Source organism: Apiospora marii (genome assembly GCF_038362585.1).
Source record: "Apiospora marii strain CBS 49790 chromosome Unknown utg000003l_segment0_segment0, whole genome shotgun sequence".
In the NCBI taxonomy this organism is placed as follows: domain Eukaryota; kingdom Fungi; phylum Ascomycota; class Sordariomycetes; order Amphisphaeriales; family Apiosporaceae; genus Apiospora; species Apiospora marii.
The window spans coordinates 4,268,590-4,288,527 of NW_027117374.1; the positions used below are offsets into that span (position 1 = coordinate 4,268,590).

At 58.1% G+C, this 19,938-nt stretch overlaps 11 protein-coding genes across 11 annotated transcripts; 5 read left to right on the plus strand and 6 right to left on the minus strand.

Annotated features, from left to right (window-relative positions):
• Window positions 1-6,550: 6,550 nt before the first annotated feature.
• Window positions 6,551-7,396, plus strand: PG985_004871 (uncharacterized protein; the record flags this gene model as incomplete). The annotated part of the gene is made up of 1 exon (XM_066824640.1): window positions 6,551-7,396. One exon carries the CDS (start codon window positions 6,551-6,553, stop codon window positions 7,394-7,396), a length of 846 nt encoding a protein of 281 aa, XP_066687800.1.
• Window positions 7,397-8,128: 732 nt separating this feature from the next.
• PG985_004872 (uncharacterized protein) lies at window positions 8,129-8,779 on the plus strand (the record flags this gene model as incomplete). Its single annotated transcript, XM_066824641.1, has 1 exon — window positions 8,129-8,779. The coding sequence occupies one exon, from the start codon at window positions 8,129-8,131 to the stop codon at window positions 8,777-8,779; it is 651 nt and encodes a 216-aa protein (XP_066687801.1).
• A 58-nt stretch (window positions 8,780-8,837) lies between these two features.
• On the minus strand, window positions 8,838-9,284 carry PG985_004873 (uncharacterized protein; the record flags this gene model as incomplete). Its single annotated transcript, XM_066824642.1, has 1 exon — window positions 8,838-9,284. The coding sequence occupies one exon, from the start codon at window positions 9,282-9,284 to the stop codon at window positions 8,838-8,840; it is 447 nt and encodes a 148-aa protein (XP_066687802.1).
• A 309-nt stretch (window positions 9,285-9,593) lies between these two features.
• Window positions 9,594-10,757, plus strand: PG985_004874 (uncharacterized protein; the record flags this gene model as incomplete). Its single annotated transcript, XM_066824643.1, has 1 exon — window positions 9,594-10,757. The coding sequence occupies one exon, from the start codon at window positions 9,594-9,596 to the stop codon at window positions 10,755-10,757; it is 1,164 nt and encodes a 387-aa protein (XP_066687803.1).
• A 156-nt stretch (window positions 10,758-10,913) lies between these two features.
• On the plus strand, window positions 10,914-11,411 carry PG985_004875 (uncharacterized protein; the record flags this gene model as incomplete). The annotated part of the gene is made up of 1 exon (XM_066824644.1): window positions 10,914-11,411. One exon carries the CDS (start codon window positions 10,914-10,916, stop codon window positions 11,409-11,411), a length of 498 nt encoding a protein of 165 aa, XP_066687804.1.
• A 53-nt stretch (window positions 11,412-11,464) lies between these two features.
• PG985_004876 (uncharacterized protein) lies at window positions 11,465-12,152 on the minus strand (the record flags this gene model as incomplete). The annotated part of the gene is made up of 2 exons (XM_066824645.1): window positions 11,465-11,553; window positions 11,591-12,152. 2 exons carry the CDS (start codon window positions 12,150-12,152, stop codon window positions 11,465-11,467), a joined length of 651 nt encoding a protein of 216 aa, XP_066687805.1.
• Window positions 12,153-12,475: 323 nt separating this feature from the next.
• PG985_004877 (uncharacterized protein) lies at window positions 12,476-13,063 on the minus strand (the record flags this gene model as incomplete). The annotated part of the gene is made up of 2 exons (XM_066824646.1): window positions 12,476-12,834; window positions 12,883-13,063. 2 exons carry the CDS (start codon window positions 13,061-13,063, stop codon window positions 12,476-12,478), a joined length of 540 nt encoding a protein of 179 aa, XP_066687806.1.
• Window positions 13,064-13,297: 234 nt separating this feature from the next.
• Window positions 13,298-13,819, plus strand: PG985_004878 (uncharacterized protein; the record flags this gene model as incomplete). Its single annotated transcript, XM_066824647.1, has 1 exon — window positions 13,298-13,819. One exon carries the CDS (start codon window positions 13,298-13,300, stop codon window positions 13,817-13,819), a length of 522 nt encoding a protein of 173 aa, XP_066687807.1.
• A 13-nt stretch (window positions 13,820-13,832) lies between these two features.
• Window positions 13,833-15,465, minus strand: PG985_004879 (uncharacterized protein; the record flags this gene model as incomplete). The annotated part of the gene is made up of 4 exons (XM_066824648.1): window positions 13,833-13,988; window positions 14,041-14,251; window positions 14,522-15,411; window positions 15,460-15,465. 4 exons carry the CDS (start codon window positions 15,463-15,465, stop codon window positions 13,833-13,835), a joined length of 1,263 nt encoding a protein of 420 aa, XP_066687808.1.
• A 323-nt stretch (window positions 15,466-15,788) lies between these two features.
• On the minus strand, window positions 15,789-16,517 carry PG985_004880 (uncharacterized protein; the record flags this gene model as incomplete). Its single annotated transcript, XM_066824649.1, has 1 exon — window positions 15,789-16,517. One exon carries the CDS (start codon window positions 16,515-16,517, stop codon window positions 15,789-15,791), a length of 729 nt encoding a protein of 242 aa, XP_066687809.1.
• Window positions 16,518-17,096: 579 nt separating this feature from the next.
• On the minus strand, window positions 17,097-19,901 carry PG985_004881 (uncharacterized protein; the record flags this gene model as incomplete). The annotated part of the gene is made up of 1 exon (XM_066824650.1): window positions 17,097-19,901. The coding sequence occupies one exon, from the start codon at window positions 19,899-19,901 to the stop codon at window positions 17,097-17,099; it is 2,805 nt and encodes a 934-aa protein (XP_066687810.1).
• Window positions 19,902-19,938: the final 37 nt, after the last annotated feature.

The window sequence follows — 19,938 nt, forward strand, 5'->3', positions numbered from 1 at the left end:
CCGTCTCCCCGATCCTCTTCTTGTTATATGTCCGCTTTGTCACCGCACAGAATGGCACGCTGCAGCTGTCGTACATGGACGACTTCGCCCTCGCAGCAAGCTCGATGTCGGCGCAGAAGAACTCTCGGATGCTTCAAGACGCCCTGAGACTACTCTTCGACAAGGCCGACAAGGCGGGTGCGACCTTCGAAGTAGACAAAACTGAGCTCATACACTTCCACCGTGGCAGACAACCCCTGCTGGACACCATAACGATCCAGGACGCCGAGGTGATACCCAAGCCCGTGGTTCGCTGGCTCGGCATCTGGTTCGATTCTGGCCTGACGTTTCGGACCCACGCAGAAAAGCGACTGACCCTAGCCAACAGAGCTCTCCAAGGAATCCAGCGCATCGCCCGCCAGCGAAGAGGGCTTGGGCCGAATGCCCTTCGCCAGTTATACGTGGCCTGTGTAAGCTCAGTGGCCGACTACGGGTCCTTGCTCTGGTTCGGGCGGAGAGGCTGCCAATCTCTGTGGGAACAGTACTAAAGGGTCCAGAACCGATCACTGGCTACAATTACGGGAGCTTTCCCCAAATCACCGACCAAGGCGCTGGAGATCGAGGCGGCAGGCACATGAAGTTCCCGTACCAGTATGCACTCCGCTTTGCCAAACTACCTGACAACCACCCCGTCAAGAAAGCCTTTTCCAACGGTCCACAAAACCAGCTTGCTCCAGGGAACAGCTACAACTGCGGACTTCCTCAGTCCCCAACATTCTGCCCCACACAGCTCCAGTCCCTCATGCTTACTGAGAAGTCTCTCTAAATCACGGAACATAGAGAGGACAGATCAACCTTGGTTCCCGCCATGGTATAGTGCACCTCTCCGCCCGGTTATACTCAATGCAGGAAAAGAGGAGGCAGCGAAGAGACATCGTGAGCTTCTCCAAACGATCCCGCAGCACAGCGATCATCTACACGGATGGCTCTTTCGATGCCCGAGGAAACACAACGAGGTCAGCAGCGGGCCTCTGTTCCTTCACTCCGCACACGAGAGCAGCCAAATGCTACTCCTGGAATCTGGGCCCAGGCCTCCGGATTGCGGACGCAGAGCTCACATGCATACACAAAGCCCTGCGAATTGCCCGATCGTGGAACGCTCCCTGCTACATCTTTACCGACAACCAGGCCGCGCTCCGTCAGACGAAAGGAACCAGCTATCTGGCCAGGCAAGTGAATAGCATTGCAGGATCTCTCCAACATCCTGTCCAGCTCCATTGGTGTCCGGCGCACTGTGGGATCAGGGGCAACGAGATGGCCGACAAGCTAGCGAAGAAGGGGCTTCAGAAGCCCCTCCCACGACACGATCGGCAAGATCAGCTCGTATCTCTCAGCTGGCTGAAGAGCCAGATCCACCAAAAGGTGAAAGAAAGATGGAAACAGCTATGGGACCTCGAAGAACATAATGAAGACCGTAGCCGGCGTGCCCAAGGTCTGGGGAGGCAGTACCGATTGCTGACTAGAAAGCCGCCGAAGTTTGCAATGAAACCCTTCGACTACTCTAGAGTCCCTCGGAGTGACACGTCCGCGTATATCCAATTACGCACAGGCATAGGACACATAGCAACTTACCTACGTCTCATAGGGAAACCCGACTCAGACGTCTGTAGGTATTGCGCCAGAACGAGGCAGACGACAACGCATCTCCTACTCTACTGTCGGCACTTCAGCAGACAGAGCTACGGAGGCATCTTATGGGGCTCCCTCTCACGACTAGCGTTCTTTTCACTACCATGCGTGGAAGGGGAGCTCTGCTCTCATTTCTACGGGAAACAAAGCTTCCCTTTTGCTAAGTTCACCGAGCAGGCTGTGCATGGACAGCAAGTTGAGCGATGGAATTTCTAGATTTGGACTCTCCTGGCTTGAAAGGAGTAAGCCCTCATCAGGGCTAGGTTTGTCACACAATGTCTGTTATAGCTAGATAGCTGCACACAAACAATAAACTTGATTCAAAAAAAAAAAAAAAAAAGGGTACGACATGCTGGAGATATTGGTCACTGACAGGCCTATGTTAGTAGGTACCTCTTGCTTCCCACCAACGACGCTGCTCATCTGTTGGTCTTATTTATCTGGAGCCCTGCGACAGCTACTGGGTATCGCGTTAGTATTGGTAGAGGGGATGTTGGCATAGGCTGCAGAGCTGGAAGATGACATCGACGTACTTTCTAGGCTCTTGCTCCACGCCGGGACCTTCGTTGCATTGGAAGGTTAGTCAGTCTGGTTGGTACATCCCTCGGGCCTGCGGTTTGGGGTCTGCGTACTGGAAATTTGCATGTGACCAGTGCATGTCGTGTCTGACGAACGCGCTGATTTCTTCACAGCAGCGCCGCGACGACCGTAATTGCTCCCTTATTCTGTTCTCCGAGCAGGACATATTTTCCAAATGACGCGTCGGGGATAAGCTTCGAGCTTTTAGGTATTCTTCCCCCTAGAAAGACTAGATAGCGATGAGCCTCCTTGAGAAGCCGGGTTCGCCATCTCTGCCACGGCTCAGACAATGACTGGTGATGGAAAAAATTGATTGGCCATTATGGTCCGTTGTTACTTAACCATTGTTATATGGGGCGCTCTAATTCCATCGGTGACTGGTCCTTCGGTAAGCGAGGCTGCAGCTATATGGAAAAAAGGGCTTCCACCTCGACGCTTCGCATCCAACCAAGTGACATCTCAGGCCGGCCTGTACTACGACGCGCCTACATTCTTCCAGCTGGAACCCCAGGTTTGCTGACGACCTGAAGCGTCCCGCAGCGAGGTCCTGTATTGCAGTTTAACAAGCCCCAAAGAGAGGATCTGCCGTCTAGAAATCGAATGGCTGGTCGTCGCTACTCTAAGCATGCATTGGATGGCAAGGATACCAGACTGGTGCAAAACCACCAGCTAGTCGCTGCTCAAGCCGAGGATGCCTGTTTCGCCCTTTTCCGGTGCCGGTGGCTGCTGAGACACATACTGCCGATGTCTAAGAGACTGGTTGGTGACAACGTACAGAGGGATGGGCAAGGGCCACAGAGACGCACGCTCCTATCCAATCAACCTAGACTGGCAAGCAGCGAGGAGGTAGATTTTTTTTGAACGTGTTCGTCGCGCCCTTCTGCTTTGTGGATCTTCTGGGCGGTGCGACTTGTGTGTGTGACAAGCTGTCAGCAGTGGTGTTTACCCTGAAACAGCGGCTGTGATTTCGTTCGATACGAGATGTCGACAAAAGGGTCGCAATGAGTCACGGACGTTGCACGGCAGCATTCTCTCTGCGCCGCTGCAACCACGACAACCAGTTGATCCGCCCAAAGCATCCGTTGCCAACTGACCGGCCTCAAACCACGGCGAAATGAGGCGGTGTGTTGCTTTGCAGACAGTGTATGCCCTCGAGGCACTTCGACAACGTCACTGGCGACGGACGGCTGCATCAATGCCGCTTGACAGAGAGCGTGGTATCTACTGGGATCTTATTCACCTCGCCCACACCCTTTATTTTGGCAAGAGATTTGATGATCGATAGGGTAGGAGCCATTCCAATGCAACTGCTGCTGACATGGCCATATTCTGTGAAGTTGAACCCTCCGTGACAAGAATCGGTCTGTTTTTGGATGCAAGGACAGTATACCATCTCACATGCCAGTGCATCTTGACTACGGTTGCCGCGATTATCGAAGTCGACAGCTGCAGTAGCGCAGCAATTCCTTTAGTGAAGTGATCTTTTGCCTGACTAGATAAAAACCGCGGCCCGGACGACTTGAGGATCTAGGCGAATCTTCCAGGTCAACAGCGTCAGCCAAACCACTGTCGTCTTCATCTCTCTTGACAGGCAAAACTGGCTTGCATACACGAAGACGACAGATTCCATCCACTAGAAGGCTGCAGTTGAAACCGGGTGAAACTGGCCAAGCTTATCAGGGAAGATATCTCACGGTTCGGCTAGAGCGAATGGTTGGACGGCGAAGCAAGCGCATGGGTAGAAAGCCTCCTGAGCACCCAAAGGGTTCTGCCGCGCAATAACCACCCAAAACCTGGGGAGGAACGACCTCGGCACAGCAGTGAGTCATACTGCATGGCTCCCGGAACAGGACCAACCTCTCGATTTCGGCCTGCTGGTTTAGTCATCATGTAGATTTGGACCGAATGTGGGAATGTCACGCACAGAATACCTCCTATGAGGCAACGGCAGGCTATACATTATACATAACTGTTTCCCTCATTGAAACCCTAGCTTAATTTATGACTTGGTCAATAACATATCCATATGGACGAACTCGAAGAACTCAACTGTAAAATAAACATCTTGCAGAATCAATTAAATCTTTGGTCACTTTTGCCCTGCCTTGCACTATTCTACGCCAGCGTTGCCTCAATTCCCCTTTAAACTCGCAGGACTTGTAATGTAAAACCACCACTCAACGCCGGAACGTTGAAGAAATGACACCATCAAACCGAATTAAACCAAGGGCAACACTCAAGACGTATGGTCGGACGGGAAACGTACAAGAGAAAAAGGTTCAAAACGGCTTGGGAGAGCGGTCGGTGAAACCCAGAAAAACGTTTTCAGAGACCGTACGAAGTGTTCTCGAAGCGGAGTGGAAAGCGGATCCTAAGACACGAGACTACGAAGCTTTATCTCGTTATGGTACGGTGATGACGATTTCCACTAGAAATGCACCCATTTCGACATGTGGTGAGGATGGCTGTGGCGGCGTGGCTGGAGTCGGCCCCGAGCGTTAGCGAGGGTGGTGGTGGTGGTCGGCTGGCGGACGGTGAACGGCTGGCGGCGAGGTGGGAGGGGGGTGTGGGGTCTTTTCTGTTACCCGGCTACCAACTAATTCCCTTTCCCTTCACGCGAAGCGGGAACGAGCGTCAGCTTGTGTGCGACTCTGGAAGATCAGGAAAATTTGGCATCGTGTTCAATGCCGTAGGATCCTGCCATACTCCGGTATCTGGGTTGCCAAGATGATCGATGTAGAACCAAGTGAGCCTCGCTTCGTAGGCCTCCTTTGGCACGGTTGATATCTCCGCTGATGGCCGCAGAGTGGTCATCTCTGTCGACTCGTAGACACGAAGAATTCAAAAGGCTTTAGATTGAGTGTTCGATTGTATCGTATGGCCGGCTCGTAATAAAAAAATTTAAACTACATGTGCGACGCGATGCCTCTCCGGTAGTGGCAAACTCCTCGTGTAGCTTTTCAATAAGGGCATTCCTATCATCTTCTCTACATTCGTCGGTGGCGTCAAAGACGCAAACAATCTCTTCGGCGTCCAATGTGCTGGCAGTTTCTAGTAGGGTGTTCCAGATCTCGGTAAAGACTATGCACAGTTCAGGGCCATGATTTGAAGTCGGGTAAGAGCGTGTCCCGTGAACTTCCCGGCCAGATATCGGATAAAAAGCTGATGGAGAATGACCTAGAGGGCATTGTAGCTGTGTTGGTGCCTCTCATCACCGTCCTTGAAGAAGTAGCAGACAACAGAAGTTGCGCACTTGTTGAGAGCCGCCACTCGTCGATCGGAGAGCGCGAGATCACGAGCTTTCCGCAACCAGGATCGGCGGAGTTATGAGCATGGGTTGGCCGCGCTCCGTTTCGAAACCTTTCCTTGACTTTTTCGAATATGTTTTCCGTATATTCAATTCCCCTATCTCGCTTGCGTCCACGAGTCACACCTCGTACCGCGGTTTGAAATGTGCCGCATTGGTAGGTCAAGTCTGGTTCGGGGGGACAGAGAGTTGCGAAGCGTAATGACTTTAAGTCGACAGCCACGTATTAAGTGTGCTCTTTCAACAATTGGACGTATAGTATTAGTTAGCTCTTGCAGAGGCAAGCCTAATTCTCTGGCTAAAGCACCAGAATTCGTTCCGGTGGCTGTATACAATCGTTTAATCTTAGCAACGTCTGCCGGTGTGCCCAAGACGCAGTACGTAGGGGACTGTATAAATGCGTTATCGTCCTCGGACCAGCACACCCCAATGGTGGATAATTCTTCGGATATAGGCTTGTGCTTGAGGATGTCTTCGATTACAGCTTCGTCGTGTTCGGCTTGGCAAGCACGGTAAATAACAGTATAAGGCGTCCACGGAGCGGCTTCGAAGGCACAAATTCGGGCGCACCTATCGCAAAGGACACAGACGATCACAAGATTCCTGTGCTCCTCCGAGTAGCAAGTATGCGGCATGTTGAGCTTTAGGCGGCGGGGGGAAGTGGAACCACTGTGGTAGGAGCTTGTAGGATGAAAGCACGCGAGAGTTGCGACCTTATGTACGCGGAAGGATGGGGCTACGGACTGTTTCAGGAAGCCGTGTCCTGTCTTCGAGAACCCGAATCGCGCCGCCTGGAATACAAACCACGCACATGCCATAAAACCAACACGGAGTGCCACTGCTGTTCATCAGTCGCACCCAGCGCGAACGTGTCTTCCGTGTCTTCCTGCTATGCCATCTAGTTGGTTGCAGCTCAGGTCGAATGCCTTCGGGCTCCCGGGCCCGATCTTGGTGGAGGATCAGTCGCAATACCCAAGGCTACCCGCACTTCCACAGATGATCTTAGCGATAGGCGACAAGTCGTCGAAAAGGGACTACCTGGGGATCGTTGCGCCCTCGACGGTCCAGGCGGAGATATCATTCAACCTCGTGGGGGACTCTGTCGTCGTGGCGGATTGCTACCTCCAGGAGGCTTTCCCCCGGCTCCTAGGCGGGCCCATACCACATGACGTCAGACATCATTGCTTGAACCAGATCTCCAGGCCTAGCAATCATTCGTTAATCTCGAAGATATACGGGCAACTCATTCCATTGAGCACTGTGGTTGTGGTCTTCGTCGACGACCTCGGGGGGATGAACGCAGCCGCCGAGGAAATCGCGCAATGGATATGCGACACTAAGGAGTTTGGCATAACGCCCTGCGCCGACTTGCTTCTTGCGACTGGGCAAACACTGCCAGAGCTTCGGCTCGACGAGCTCTTGGTGGACCACGTTCTCCAGCATCTCCGCACCCGGGATCTAATGCGAACGCCGACATACGTCGAGGCGAAAAAGAAACTCCGATCTTGTTTCGGCTCCATCGCGAGGGTTAGACTTACAGCGGGCCGTCGGGTTCTGCCGCGCGCCCTCGCTGCGTCGCACCACATCTTTGCCCAGAGGCACCTCGTGCGCCATACATTCTCGAGCACTCTGTTTAGTCATATTTTCCAAACGGCCTTGCAGCATCTGTTAGACGATTCCCCATTTCACATATTGCAAGCGTATCCTCCTGTGTCCCAAGAGCTATGCTTCCCTTTAGAGATCGTATGCCGAAGACTTGCGGCTCGAAAAATCCGCCCTTTCCGGGCCATAGCATCCGCCCTTGCCATCGAGATCGCGCGAGTGGGCACTCCAAGTGTGTAACTGCGATTGCTCTGTAGAACACGGCTGACATCGTGATAGTCTGTCCTCCGGACCAAGTGTTTGCGAATCTGTGTGCCGGCGTGGTGAGTCAGCTACAGATATCGAGCGCCACACCGCACTTGTTGCACGAGGTACGCCGGTCATACGAGGAGATCGCGTCAACCCGATCGCCGAATGATGCGGTGTATCCTGTGGAACTCCCCCGACATTGTGAAACAGAATTCGAGGAACTTTGTTCGCGCTGCGTTGTACGATTCAGGACCGACCAGCTTCGCTGTGGCCATGGTACTTGCGATGTCTGCCTCCGAGCCGATACCGAGGCGGGCGGTGGTCTCCAATCTGCCCTTAGGTGCAGTTTGTGCTCTAAAACGGATACGTTGGTAGCGAAACCTCGCACGGCGGCCGCGAGGGCTCTGGTTCTTGTTGGAGACAATGCCAAAGAGACTGTGCGGTTTTTGAAAGAGCTGCGCCAGAAGCTAGCTGGAGACATCCGGGACTATTTTGACATGGTCGTCGCCGCTGACAAAGGTAAGTGCCAATGCCCAAGTTCCGAGTTCCGCAGTACTAATGAGCCAAGCGGTGTTCCCGGCCGTCCAATTCTTTTGTCGAGGATTGCCACTTCTTGATTGCCTGCCCGTCCTAAAAAGGCCATGGAGGAGTCGTACCTACCAGGGCGGCCTGCCACCTCTCGGCCCAGGCCAATGCAAGGTCATTGTGCACCAAAACGACGTGATGCGCTCAAATTACGGCAAAAAGAGACGCCTGGGCGGCTGCAGCCCTTACGAGCTCGCCCAGTACGAGTGTGGCGTGCTATGGCCCGGCTCGGCCGTGGTCACCGTTGCGAGTGGCGCTGAGGATCAGCTCGCAGCGTCTCTCCGCTCGCTGGTTGCATCGCTCTTTTTCGTGGAGATCAGCGCCTCGACACAGCCACACAGCTTGACGCAGCCTGTCGGGTTCCGGCTTGGGTGCCGGCTGGTACCCGGCTATCATCTCCAGAACCTGATGTTTCGGCTTCGCGACGAGAGAGCGCTAATACGGTTCGACGGCATGAACTGCCCGCTGTGCGATGACGAGCAATGGGAGCAGATCAAGCAAGGCTACGAGTACCGAGAGGTGATCCATTCACGCATCCGGGCCCCGGCGGCTTGGGTGCAGGTCGAGCTTGTCACCGATTCGGGGAGGAGCAGCATCAGCAACTGTCCCTTTCAGCTGCACGGTCTTGCCTCAGCCCAGGGGCTCGACCTTACTCTGTTACCAGACCAGGCGGCTCGCCGAGCTAGCAGTCTACAACAGGAGATCGATCTCCTACACGCCACCATACAGGAAGTATTGGAAGAGACGAAAGACATGTTGAAAGATAGCCAGCTACCTGATGGAATCTAGAAATACACGGCTGTTCACTCCACCCGTGAGCCTTGGTTGTGCTTGCGATGCCAATAAACTAAAACCAGCCTCCCTGGGACCTCGTCACGGGCTTTCGGGAGCGAGGAACAGGCCCTTTGGCCCGCTTCCTGATACCGGCGCCTACAGACACCAGGCTCGGTCGTGGACTTGGTGCCAGACTCGGCGAGTTTCCCTCGGAGCTGGGGCCGGACGTAAAAGACCCGCTTGCCGTCGAGCTGGCCGAGCTGCTGGAGCTGGACGAGTCAGAAGCGCCATAGTTGGCGCGGGCCGCGACCGTGTCGAAATGATCGGGGCCGAACGAGTTGTGTGCGTACACGGTGGCGGTCTGGACGCGGGCCAGGAACTCGCCATCGGTCACGAACCGGGACAGGACGCCGTCCTTCTCGATGAACAGCGCGCAGCGGGCCGACGACAGCTTGTTCAGGTCGTGGCACTTCTTCATGAGGCCCATGCTGCGGGTCTTGACGGCGCGGGGTGAAGACATGTTGAAGGGTGGTGTGAGGCGAGGAGACGGCGGTGGGCAAGAGGGTTTCGCGATTGCGTCTTCCCTTTCCTGGTCTCTGTTCCCTACTCTTATAGCGGTCCTCGGCGTCCATACAGTTCGGCGTTTTCGAATTACAGAATCGTGCTACCCCTGCCGTAGCCCAACGCGCGCGCGTACGGTCTAAATTTGGATCTCGCCAAAGCGGCTGAAACAAGAAGCATATCTACACATATATCTAGCCGCTTGGGGTAAACCATCCTCTCTGCTCTCCAGGTGTGCTCACGTCGAGCCGTACATTTCTCCGGTTCCATGGAGCGCCTACCGACCGAGCTCCTCGGGGCTGTCCTTGCCCACCTCCCCGTGCGGGACGTCAAGGCTACTCGCCTGACCTGCAAAGGGCTCGCGGCCGTCGCCTTTCCTTTGCTCTGCACCCACCTCTCCGCCCTAAACCTCCTCTACCGCCTAGAGGACTTGGAGGCGTTCCTGACCTCCGTCGGCCCCCTGGCATACACGAAACAGCTCACGCTCTACCACGGGACCTGGCCCATCTGTACGAGGGCGGAGTGGGAAGTCCACCCGCTTCAGCAGTACGACACGCACCCGCAAGCCTTCCTCCGCGACCGAACAGGAGTCCACCAGCTCGCGGCGGATGTAGCTTATGAGAGATACGACGAGTTCATACAGTCGGAAGCGTCTCGGGACCGACGCCGCGACCTAGCGAGGCTCCGACGGATCCTTCGCCTTCTTCCGAACCTGCAGACGATTGCCGTATCGCAGCTGCAGGCGAGGCCACGCGAGCGGGAGGAGTGCACCCAGTACGCCCGCCTCCGAAAGCAGATCTGGATGTTCCCGCTGGTTCGGGACACGATAGACGGCCTGCTGGACGTGCTCTTCCATCTCTTGCCGGAATGTCCCCGCGTCCAAGAACTCAAGCTTTGCGGGAGGGTGACCCTGCGCCCAAGAGCCCATCCGAGCATCAGGATGGTGACCCAGCTGGTTCTCCAGCCGGCCAACCTTTCGGAAAGCGACGCGGGAGCATTGCTTGCCGTCTTGGAGATGTTTCCCAACCTCCGCGAGCTCTCGGTCGGGTCTGGGAAGACGAGCCGGCCTGGACCGCCGCTCGCACTGAGTGGAGGGGTGTGGCATCGACTGCGCACCATCGCCCTGGACGGGCTCTGCGTGAGAGAAGACGCCCTGGTCGGGACGATGAGGAACAGCCAGGCGCTGGCAAGGATGGCCCTCCTCAACATCACACTGGCCCAGGGGACGTGGCGATCCTTCTGCTCGGAAGCGAGGAAGCTTCGAGGCCGGATCGAACTCCAGGTCGCGGGCACCATCGACGGGCTGGACCCCGCCTGCTGCCGGGTGGACCTTCGCGGACATAGGGCACTGCTCTTAGATCGGTTTCTCACCGGGGCACTCTCCTTTTGGCCGTTTGACTCCGCAGCTGGGCGGATAACGTGCGCGATGTAGGTTTTAGAAACCGATTCCCGTTAGCAGTAATCGTATCTCGTCCGACCGTATCCCGTCTTCCATGTTCTGTACACCCATCGAGACTACGACTATAAACCCGGGGTGCCTCCCATTGTCGCTCGAATAACACTACCCTCCTCGCCACTGCATTTCACCATGTCTCAGCCACAATCCAGCGACCTCGAATCCCAGGCGAAGGCTCTGCCTCCCATCGGGCGGGAAGCCCGCTATTGGGAGCTGGTGGAGGACATCCTCGAGCGAGCGAAGGAGATTCACCATGAACCGGAAGCCGCCGAGTCTCGTCAGGCGTGCATGACAGTCGAATGCGCGGGGGACATCGTCGAACTCCTCCAACTGCCTTATGCGCCTCGAACCGAGCAGATCGAGGAATACTTCCAAAGCCTGGTGGGCGACGAGGCCAAGGAGCTGTACTTTTTCATGTGCAAAGTCGTCGATGCGCTAGGGTTTTTTATTGAACTACAGCACAAGGCGTATGGGAAAGATTCCGAAAAGCACGCGGCTTTCATGCACACCATTTGCGAGTACCTACAGCCCTTGCTACAATTACAGGTGGAGGGGGCTGCGGTCGAGCTAGGAACACCCGCCCGCAGCCACTCCGAAGATACCGTCAAAGCCGAGCCATCGCCAAACTAAGCCACCAGAACCACGCACTGCAGCGGAGGGAGCAAAGGGCGCTTGGGTGCCGGTTATCGACCCGCTAGGTTGTTGTGGTAGGGAGTGGGATATTCGCAGTCTTTACCCAGGCGAGCACATGCACCACCCGTGCGGCCGTTAGCTAGTAGGCCATAGAGCAATACAAAACGTTGACGTACAGAATGGCTTTACCTCGTCGCACTTCTTATGTCGTTCCCGGCAGGTGAGGCATCCTGTCTTTGTCCGCTTGGAGTAGACCCTCCTGTTGAGCATCTTGTGAATTCCCGGTAGCCCGGTACCGTGCTGCTCGTCTTTGGACTGTGGTGGCCTCCGGTACCTCCTCTTCTTCAGCATCTCTCGAATGCTGGGTAATTGGACGTTGTTTGGGCGTCTCTCGGCTGGTGTTCTTGGTTGATGTTGCATTTCCGGCGGGTAACGGCCCGCCTTGAGGGCTTCGTCTTCATCGGGGCTCCACGGTGGCGGCGAGTTGAAGGTGCCTCCTTGTTGGGCGTTGTGCGACGACGACAGCGACGGCGAGGTCGCTTGTTCCGTCGCGGCAGGGCTTGCCGGGCGCAAAGCTTGGCTTATTGGCGAGCACGTTCCGGTGTCCCCTGATTTCCATGACACGGTGCTCGTACTCCCGGAAGGCGACGATCTCGTCAGGTCGATAGGCGAGCCTGGCAGGCCTGCCACGCCCTGGCGTAGGGCCTCCTGATTGTGGCCCGCCGCGTGGGCGGCCATGAGGAGAGACCTGACAGACTCACGTAGGTGTTCGACACTTGCCCACGGCGCCTGAACGCGCCTCAGTTGAATGTCCCGAGCAACACGCTGCATGACTGGAAAGGTGATGGTGATGCGACAACCGATGTCTGCTGGGCTATGCAAAGATGCTGTGCCCTCCAAGACGTACCCAAGAGGGGTTGCGGCCTCTTAAAGATCACGAGAAAGAGTAAGGGGAGGGACTGTAGGCGCTACGATGTCTTGGCTATGTGCTATTGGTACTACTCAACATCCTATCCGTCCCAGATGGAAAGCGCACGGTACCAGGGTGCCACATCGCTCTTTCACCATGTTCTCCGAAGCCCGTCCCCTGGTACACAGATGGCTTCATAGCTGCTGTAGCCCCACGAATAGAAGCCCATCCCGATGAGGTAGTAGAGCGCGGCGTTGGTCGCCTGGTAGAGAAGTACGGCGAGCAATGCCGCCAGCGGCAAGACCACGATGCGCAGCGTCAGGCTCGCCTGGAGAGCTGTGCCCGCCAGCGCCGGGGCCGGCAATTCGAGGGCCAGCAGGGCCAGGGCGCAGAGCAGGTTGGTGACTTGCAGAATCGGGACGGGAGCGACGGAACCGTCGAGCGCCGTGGTGAGGAAGTCCCAGAAGATCTTGGGCCAAAGGAAGGCCTGCGCGGTGGCGAGAACGTGGTCTGCGGGCTGTTAGAGGCTAGCTGCGGATGGAGGGGTGGCTCACGTACAAGCGGCGGCGGACAGCACGACGAGACGTGCCAGCTGGGTTTTGATGAGCCGTCCCATCTCTGCGATGACGAACTGGGCACAAACGGTGCGGCAATGTGTGCCTCCTTTAATTGCCCTGGTGGTCTGGTTTCCGAAACCCGAGAGCTGTTGCCCGTGTAGGGGCGAATCGCCCTGTGTCATTGCGGGCGCAGTGCACCCGCAATTCGACGTGGGCCAGCCTAGAACCACGAACACCACGAAAATACATAATCCTTGTGCGGTCGCAGGTCCTCGTCGCTGCCTGCATTGCCAGTTTGAACCAGACTAATTACCGCTACAATGGATCCTGTAGGCCGCCAATGTCCCACGGGGACGCTGTGGTATACGTGTGCAGCCAACGTGTTTCGCGGTTGCTGTTCTATTGACCCATGTGCCATGCCTGGGTGCCCCGATACACCTCGGGCTGGGATTGACGACGCCGAATCGTCATCGATCACGGGCTCGCCAAGCCCCATCACTCGGGGGACGACGCCTAGTACGGCGACTGCGAGCGCGACCGCTGCCACTACGCCTACTACGGCTACGACTACAGATACCGCGCCCCCATATTCCTCACCATCGACACCCGCCGCATCCTCCCACACCACAGGTCTTTCTACGGCAACAGCAGTATGCATCGGCGCAGGCGGCATGCTTCTTCTCTTGTCGAGTGTCGCTGGGGTCTGGCTTCTTCGGCGGAAGTGGCGCCAGACCCAGAAGCCGTCCAGCCAGGATAGCGGCGGGTCTCCGGCAGGAGAGTCCCCAACAGGAGCTGTCAGCCTGGCCGAGTTAGATGGCGGCCTTGTCGAGTTGGACGGCCATGGGCAGCCTCCATCGGCGCTACCCGACGTCACAGAATCACAAGCCACATCACCCAAAGCACAAGGTCCATGCATAACCGATTGGGCAGTTTGGTAGACTATGCTAGATATCAGGACTTCTCAGGACGTCTCAGCAAGACAGCCTTTCCGTCGACATGCAGCTGGAAAGCGCTGACCACATGTCCCTCCCTCCATCCCTGCGCCGGGAGCGGACGGTCCTCGTCCAGGGGCTTTCCCAAATACATCAGACGCAGGCCCCTCCCGTGCTGTGTATGGTCAGCGCGGCCTCTGCGGAAGGCGGGTTTTCGTGCGACGTACAGCTAGGCCGAGCTTCCGCGCGAGCCGGTTCCGGACTGTGCGGACCGTATCCCACGGCATAAACTCGACGGCCACGTCGCTTTGCTGCGCATCGCTGGGACGGATGGCCACGGACAAGGGCGAGGCCGGGAGGAGGACCCAGCGGCCGCGGGGCTGCCATGTGTCGGGTATGGAGCCCATGAGACGGAAGTGTACGGAGTAGCGAAGCAATCTTGGGAACGGAGAGAGCTTAGAAGTCAGGGTCCACGTTGGACGCTTTGCATTTGGCAGCGCGAACCGTCTTACTTATACACTTTTTATTATTAACTGGCATAGATACGTGCCTACGAAATGCCCATCAGTGCTCTCGCCTCCCTCGCTAGCTGGCCGATCGCTTCCTTTCTTTTTTCAAGGTTCCCTACGAGCCGTTCGAAATTGCGATCCGACAATCGCTCGACCCTGGCATGTCAGCACGACACCGACCTCTTGGGGGATGGCTTACTTTTTCGACCCAAACTCCGTCTTGGGCCCCGCCGGCACCAGGGAGAAGACCCCCGTGTCCAATGCGCGATCCAGCGCCGCCCATCTCCGCGCGGCCTTGAGCTTCTTCTTGAGCTGGTCGAGCTTGGTCTGGTACTCTGCGGAAGACGCCGCCACGGTGTCGGCTCGCTCCAGGCCCGGCCACGCCTGCTCCATGAGGATGCGGAGGACTTCGCTGTCCGGGCGGCGATACTGGCGCGCGCCTCTCCTTCTCGTCCTTGAGACGTGTTCGGGGCGGCTCCCAGAGAGCTCCGTCGCCACCCCCTCGTACTGCGCCATGAGCGCCGTGAGATAGAAGCGCCGCTGAATCTCTTGCTTGAAGACCGAGCTTTCGAGCGTGTCGATGGCCCAGACCGCCTCGGCGACGTTCGGCGCCGGGTTCCAGCCCGGCAGCACGCAGGCTCCCGTCTGCGCCCATGCTTCTTTCAGCTCGTCCAGACGCTCTCGGGTCCCGATGGACCCGGCCAGAAGCGGCACGAGTTTTGTGTCGCGCCGGCGGATCGCCTCGGCCCTGGCCCCCGCCCGGACGTCGTCGTTGCGGCAAGGCTCATCGCTGGCCTCGCGGTTGTGTCTAGTGCCGCCAGCCCTCCGCTGGTACCTTCCCGTCGAAGGTGTGGGGGGCGAAAGGCCGGGTGCCGGTCGTAGGCCAGAGGTCTGCCGTCTTGTCGATGCCGGTGTCTGTCGCAGATGGTGACCCAGTGCGTCGCCGGTTTCCTCTATGCCTGATAGCATGTCCGTAACCTGGTCCAGTAAGCGGATCCACTCCTGCTGCATGCGCAGACGATCCGGCGGCGGCGTGCGGGGTAGTGCATTGACTAGGCGCAGAATTGCCTGCTTTGCTTGGACAAAGGTCTTATCAGGTTAGCCAGCGAATTACAACGACGCAATTGCTCTCCTTACCTCCATGATTGCTCATGCCATCTTCGCGCGCTCGTACGGCAAGCACCGAACCGGAATGGTAGACTGGGCAACGCATATATATTTCAATCTGTGGTATTGTTTGCTATTTCCTGCGGTCGAGAATGGAACCAACCAACTTCAACCAGCCCATACTGGCATCCATTCCTCGATGCTCGCCTAGCGGCAAAAAGAAGAACCAACGCGCCAAACTGACCAACGGAAACAGGGCTCCAATTCACGGGATGCCAGCCCCATGCGGCCGAACCTGCGGCGCAACGCGGGGCGTGCAGCCGGCAGCCCTGCCCCACCCATCCACCCACCATGCGAACTCAAGGATCAGCTGGATTGTGATCAGCTGGATGGTCCAAGAGGTCGGCGAGGTGCGTCAAGCGGGGGTAGACGAGTGTGGCGAACAAGAGAAGGTCGATAAGACGCTCCCCTTCGACTTCCATGCCGCCGGCCGCATCGTAGTTCTGTCTCGTCTGCGCGAAGTAGGCAAGGGCACCGTAGAGGGCCGCTTGGTAGCCCAGCAGGTTCGCAATCCGCTCTGGGCGGAATTCTGGCGACGCCAGCGTGGCGTGCAGACTTTCCATGTTGGCCCTCGTAGGACTCGTTAAGATATTCTGTACTGTGCTATGCTCCATTGGGTCAATAATCGTCGCTGATTGACGTGAGATCGCACACTTTGCATTTTCTTTGACCTTGCTGATCAGCTGAGCGTAGTGCGCGTGGTCGGGGATTGCATTGAGTGGACCGAGCATCACGTTTGGCGCTTGGTAGTAGGGTTGCGGCTGCGGCTGCGGCGACACTGCATCGCTTCGGTATTCCGGGGAAGCAGGCGTATTCTGATCTGTCGAGTAGCTTCCCGAGCCCGAACCTCCTAGAGATTCGTTGATGCCATGAATGCCATGGAAACCGTTGAGCCCATTCATTCCGTTGGCGCCGTTGACACTGCTGCCATCGTTGATGCCACGGATGCCGCTCATGCCGTTTACACTAGGAACGCCATTGAAATGGTCGAAAGTGTGAAGAGCGTGCGGGTTGATGCTGCCGTCCATCTTTTTCTACTTGGCTTGTTACGATGGAAATACCGTGCCGCGCCAGTCGACCCTGTTATACGATGTGGCCTGGTCCATTTTCCGTGAACTGTTCTGCTTTCACAGCATCCTTAGGAGACATTCCGGGATCGAAACTTCGGTATTGGAGGCTGGTACCGGTACGAAGCGAGCATTTGTTACTCGTTTCGTATGTTATCAACAATGTATAAACAAGACACGGATAGAGCAACGAATCGGATACAGCACGCTGTAGCATGGTTCAACACGAGGTGGGCACATCTAGGTTCAGCAAGAGCTTATGTGCTCCATGCAGCGAGCGCATGCCCAGAAGAGATGTTTGGGCCCGCGCTCAGACACCAAAGACCTGCATATTCAACGCGAGAAAGACCGGGTAGAGAGATGCGAAAATCAGGGCTTTGCACCCCCGCCATCTCAGGCCCCACCACGCCGACCGCGTGTCCACAATCAATCAGTATGACATTATACTATCCGTAGCACAATGCGTCGAACACATATAGACTATGCATGAGATTTATAGAGCTGTACAATCATACATATATATACTAGGTCTATTTCATGCTACCAGAGCCCCCAACGCTCGTCATCGCTGTCTTCGAATCCCTGCTCACCCGTGAGCACCCCTGGCACAGCCGTGGTGCGCCGACGCGGAACGACGTTCTGCACCCAGTCCATCGTCGTCCCAAAGGGCTGCGAGAATCGACCCCCAGACCAGCGTGATGGGGCAGCACCGAGAATGGAACGGGCATACGCTGCGGATCCCCTATCACTCGTCGCGATGTCCGGCGTGGCGGACATGGAGGAGCCTGTTCTGCTTCTAGGAGAGAGAAGAGTAGAGTGGTTTGCCACGCTCATGAACGGGGATGCTTCACCCATCCCTGGGACGTCCGTGGGCGACCCGGCGTCGAAGAGTGAGCGTGGTATCCTGGGAGCCCGCGAGTCCGGCGTCAGGCTGACATCGTCCCACCGCTCGGGTAGGCTGGCGTACGGGTTCAGCGCGGGGTATCGGTCGGGAGGGGGGAGCCGAGGCAGCCGCGGCGACGCAGGCGCTCCGAGCGGCCCGTCTTGGGCCGACGGCTGCGTCGTCATCGAGTTCCAGTAGGTGTCTCGCCGGCTGGGGGCCAGGATCGAGTAGTCCGAGCGGGTAGTCCGCCAGTCCTGCGTCGAGCCTCGGGCTGGCGCCGGCAACATCATGCTGGAGGACATCATACTGGAGGCGTGAGGCGAGCCAAGCGCCGGCGGGCGCTCGGGCGACAGGGGCAAGCTCGGGTGCAGCGACCCTGATGCTATCGTCGTAGCAGGACCCGGATGACCCAGGCCTGGATCGGAGAGGAGAGACGCCAGCGACGGAAGCACGTGCTGTGTCGGTACCGGGGAGTGTGGCGGTTCCGAGTAGCCGTCGGTCTGGCTTGCTGTGTCCGGGGCGGGCGAGTCGAGCATGCAGCTGTCTTCGTCCGGCGAGTCCGCCATGCAGGTATCGCGGGTAGGGGTCATCCAGGTGTCGCGGACGGGGGAGGAGTCGGTCATGCAGGTATCCTCGTTCGGCCAGGGGTCTGGAGCGCCATGGGGTGCTTCGTCCGGTGAAGCAGGGCCGGTTCGGCCGGCTTCATCCAGCACCCTCTGATGCGCATCGCGGCTGGCGTCCATCATGACGGTGTCCCCATGCTCGGAGGGCGAAACGGTGCGGCGCAGCGATGCGTTCGGCGTGGCGGGTGGACCACCTCGCTGCCCCACGTGGTAGTTCAGCGACACGGTCGGCTTCTGTCGGTCCAGCGAGACGGTGCAAGGCCCCAAGAAGGCCTGGAAAAAACTGCGGAACACGAGCAGGACGGAGGGCTCGCAAGCCCAGCCCGGCGGGTCGGCCAGCTGCGGCAGGAACCCGACCTGCTGGATGGCCCGCAGCGTCCGCGTGTGCGGCCGGCCCCAGCGCCGGTTCTTGGCCACCACCGAGACGCCCTCGCACGGGACATCCTCGCAGATCGGAGTCGACTCGTCCGCGAGCCGCGCCGCGCCCTCGTCGATGCGTTTGTTCCGGAACCCGAACAGCTGCGCACGCTTGTACAGCAGGGAAAGACTGCCGGGGCGGATGGCGGGGACGACCTCGTCCCCCCCGTCCACCCTCGGCGCGTCCTTCGTGCTGAGATAAGGAAACTGCCGGAGGGGCACGAGCAGCAGCGACTGGACCGCCTGGTGGAACGTGAACGGCCCCACGACCGGCTGGAACTCGCCCTCCCCGACCTCGACCACGGCGTTCTCGGGCTCGGACCAGCAGCCCCACAGCGCCTCCACGAGCGACGGCTCCGGGTCTGCCTTGGACCGCCCCGACCGGGCCCGGCCCCCGTGCGCTGCCCCGGGGTCGTCGCGCAAGAGCAGCGTTCGTATGATCTTGGCTGCGATGGAGAAGTACTTCATGTGCTCATGGAACGTCCGGAAAGAGGGGATGATGACGCTTACCTGCAGCAGGTCTCGCCTGATCGCCGAGCGCAGCTCCGGATCCGCCACCTCGCCAAAGATCTGCCCCTTGTCAAAGGCCGCCTCGGTCAAGGCGCGGTCCCGCTCGTTCGCGCCCGGCGCCAGGCCCTCTAGGAACCGCACCGTGCCGGGGTCGACGTGGCGGAGCAGGTCCGGGTCGCCGTGTGCGATGCGCAGCAGCCACACCTGGTGCATGGATTCGAAGTAGTGGTACATCTGTTCATCGCAGTGCAGCGCAAAGTAGTGGGCGTAGCTGCCGAGTCGTTTCCCCGGCCAGAGTCCTCGTATCGCCCGGAGGGCATCAAAGAGCCTGTTCATGTCGTCGCGGCCCTGGATGTTGCCGTAGGCGAGGTTCTTCCTGTACGTCAGCCGCTGGGCCCATTTCAGCACTTCCTCCGAATCGCTCCTGTCCTGATTCTGGGCAATGTTCAGATAGCACTCGCCGTCCGAGTACGGAGTCTCGTGCGAGAAACGCTCGGCCCGACTTTTCACGTCGTGGAGCACCGACAGATAGGCGAAGCTGAGCTCCCGGAACCAGCGGAGCTCCACCACCCACAGGAACCCGTCGCCCAGCTCGGCGCGCGCGGCCTCGATCCGATGCTGCCCATGCACGTACTCGATCCACCTCGAAGGGAGGCAAGGGTACTGCTCACTACAGACCGTGTGCTGCAGCTGCTCTCGAGACATGCGGAGGTCGGCCAGGACGAGAGACAGCGTGTACTCGTCTACCACGCCGCCCACGCGGTTCTCCGGGTCGAACGGCCGTGGCTCCAACCGAATCCTCGAGGCGAGGCGCTCGCTCGTTCGCGGGTCGAGCTCGCGCGGCGCCAGGTCATGGCGAAAGCGCAGGTGGGCGATCGGGACCTGGATGATGCCCACGAGGCGGCCATCCATTGTCGGTTCGTTTGTGGCACGGGGCCGCGTCGCGTCC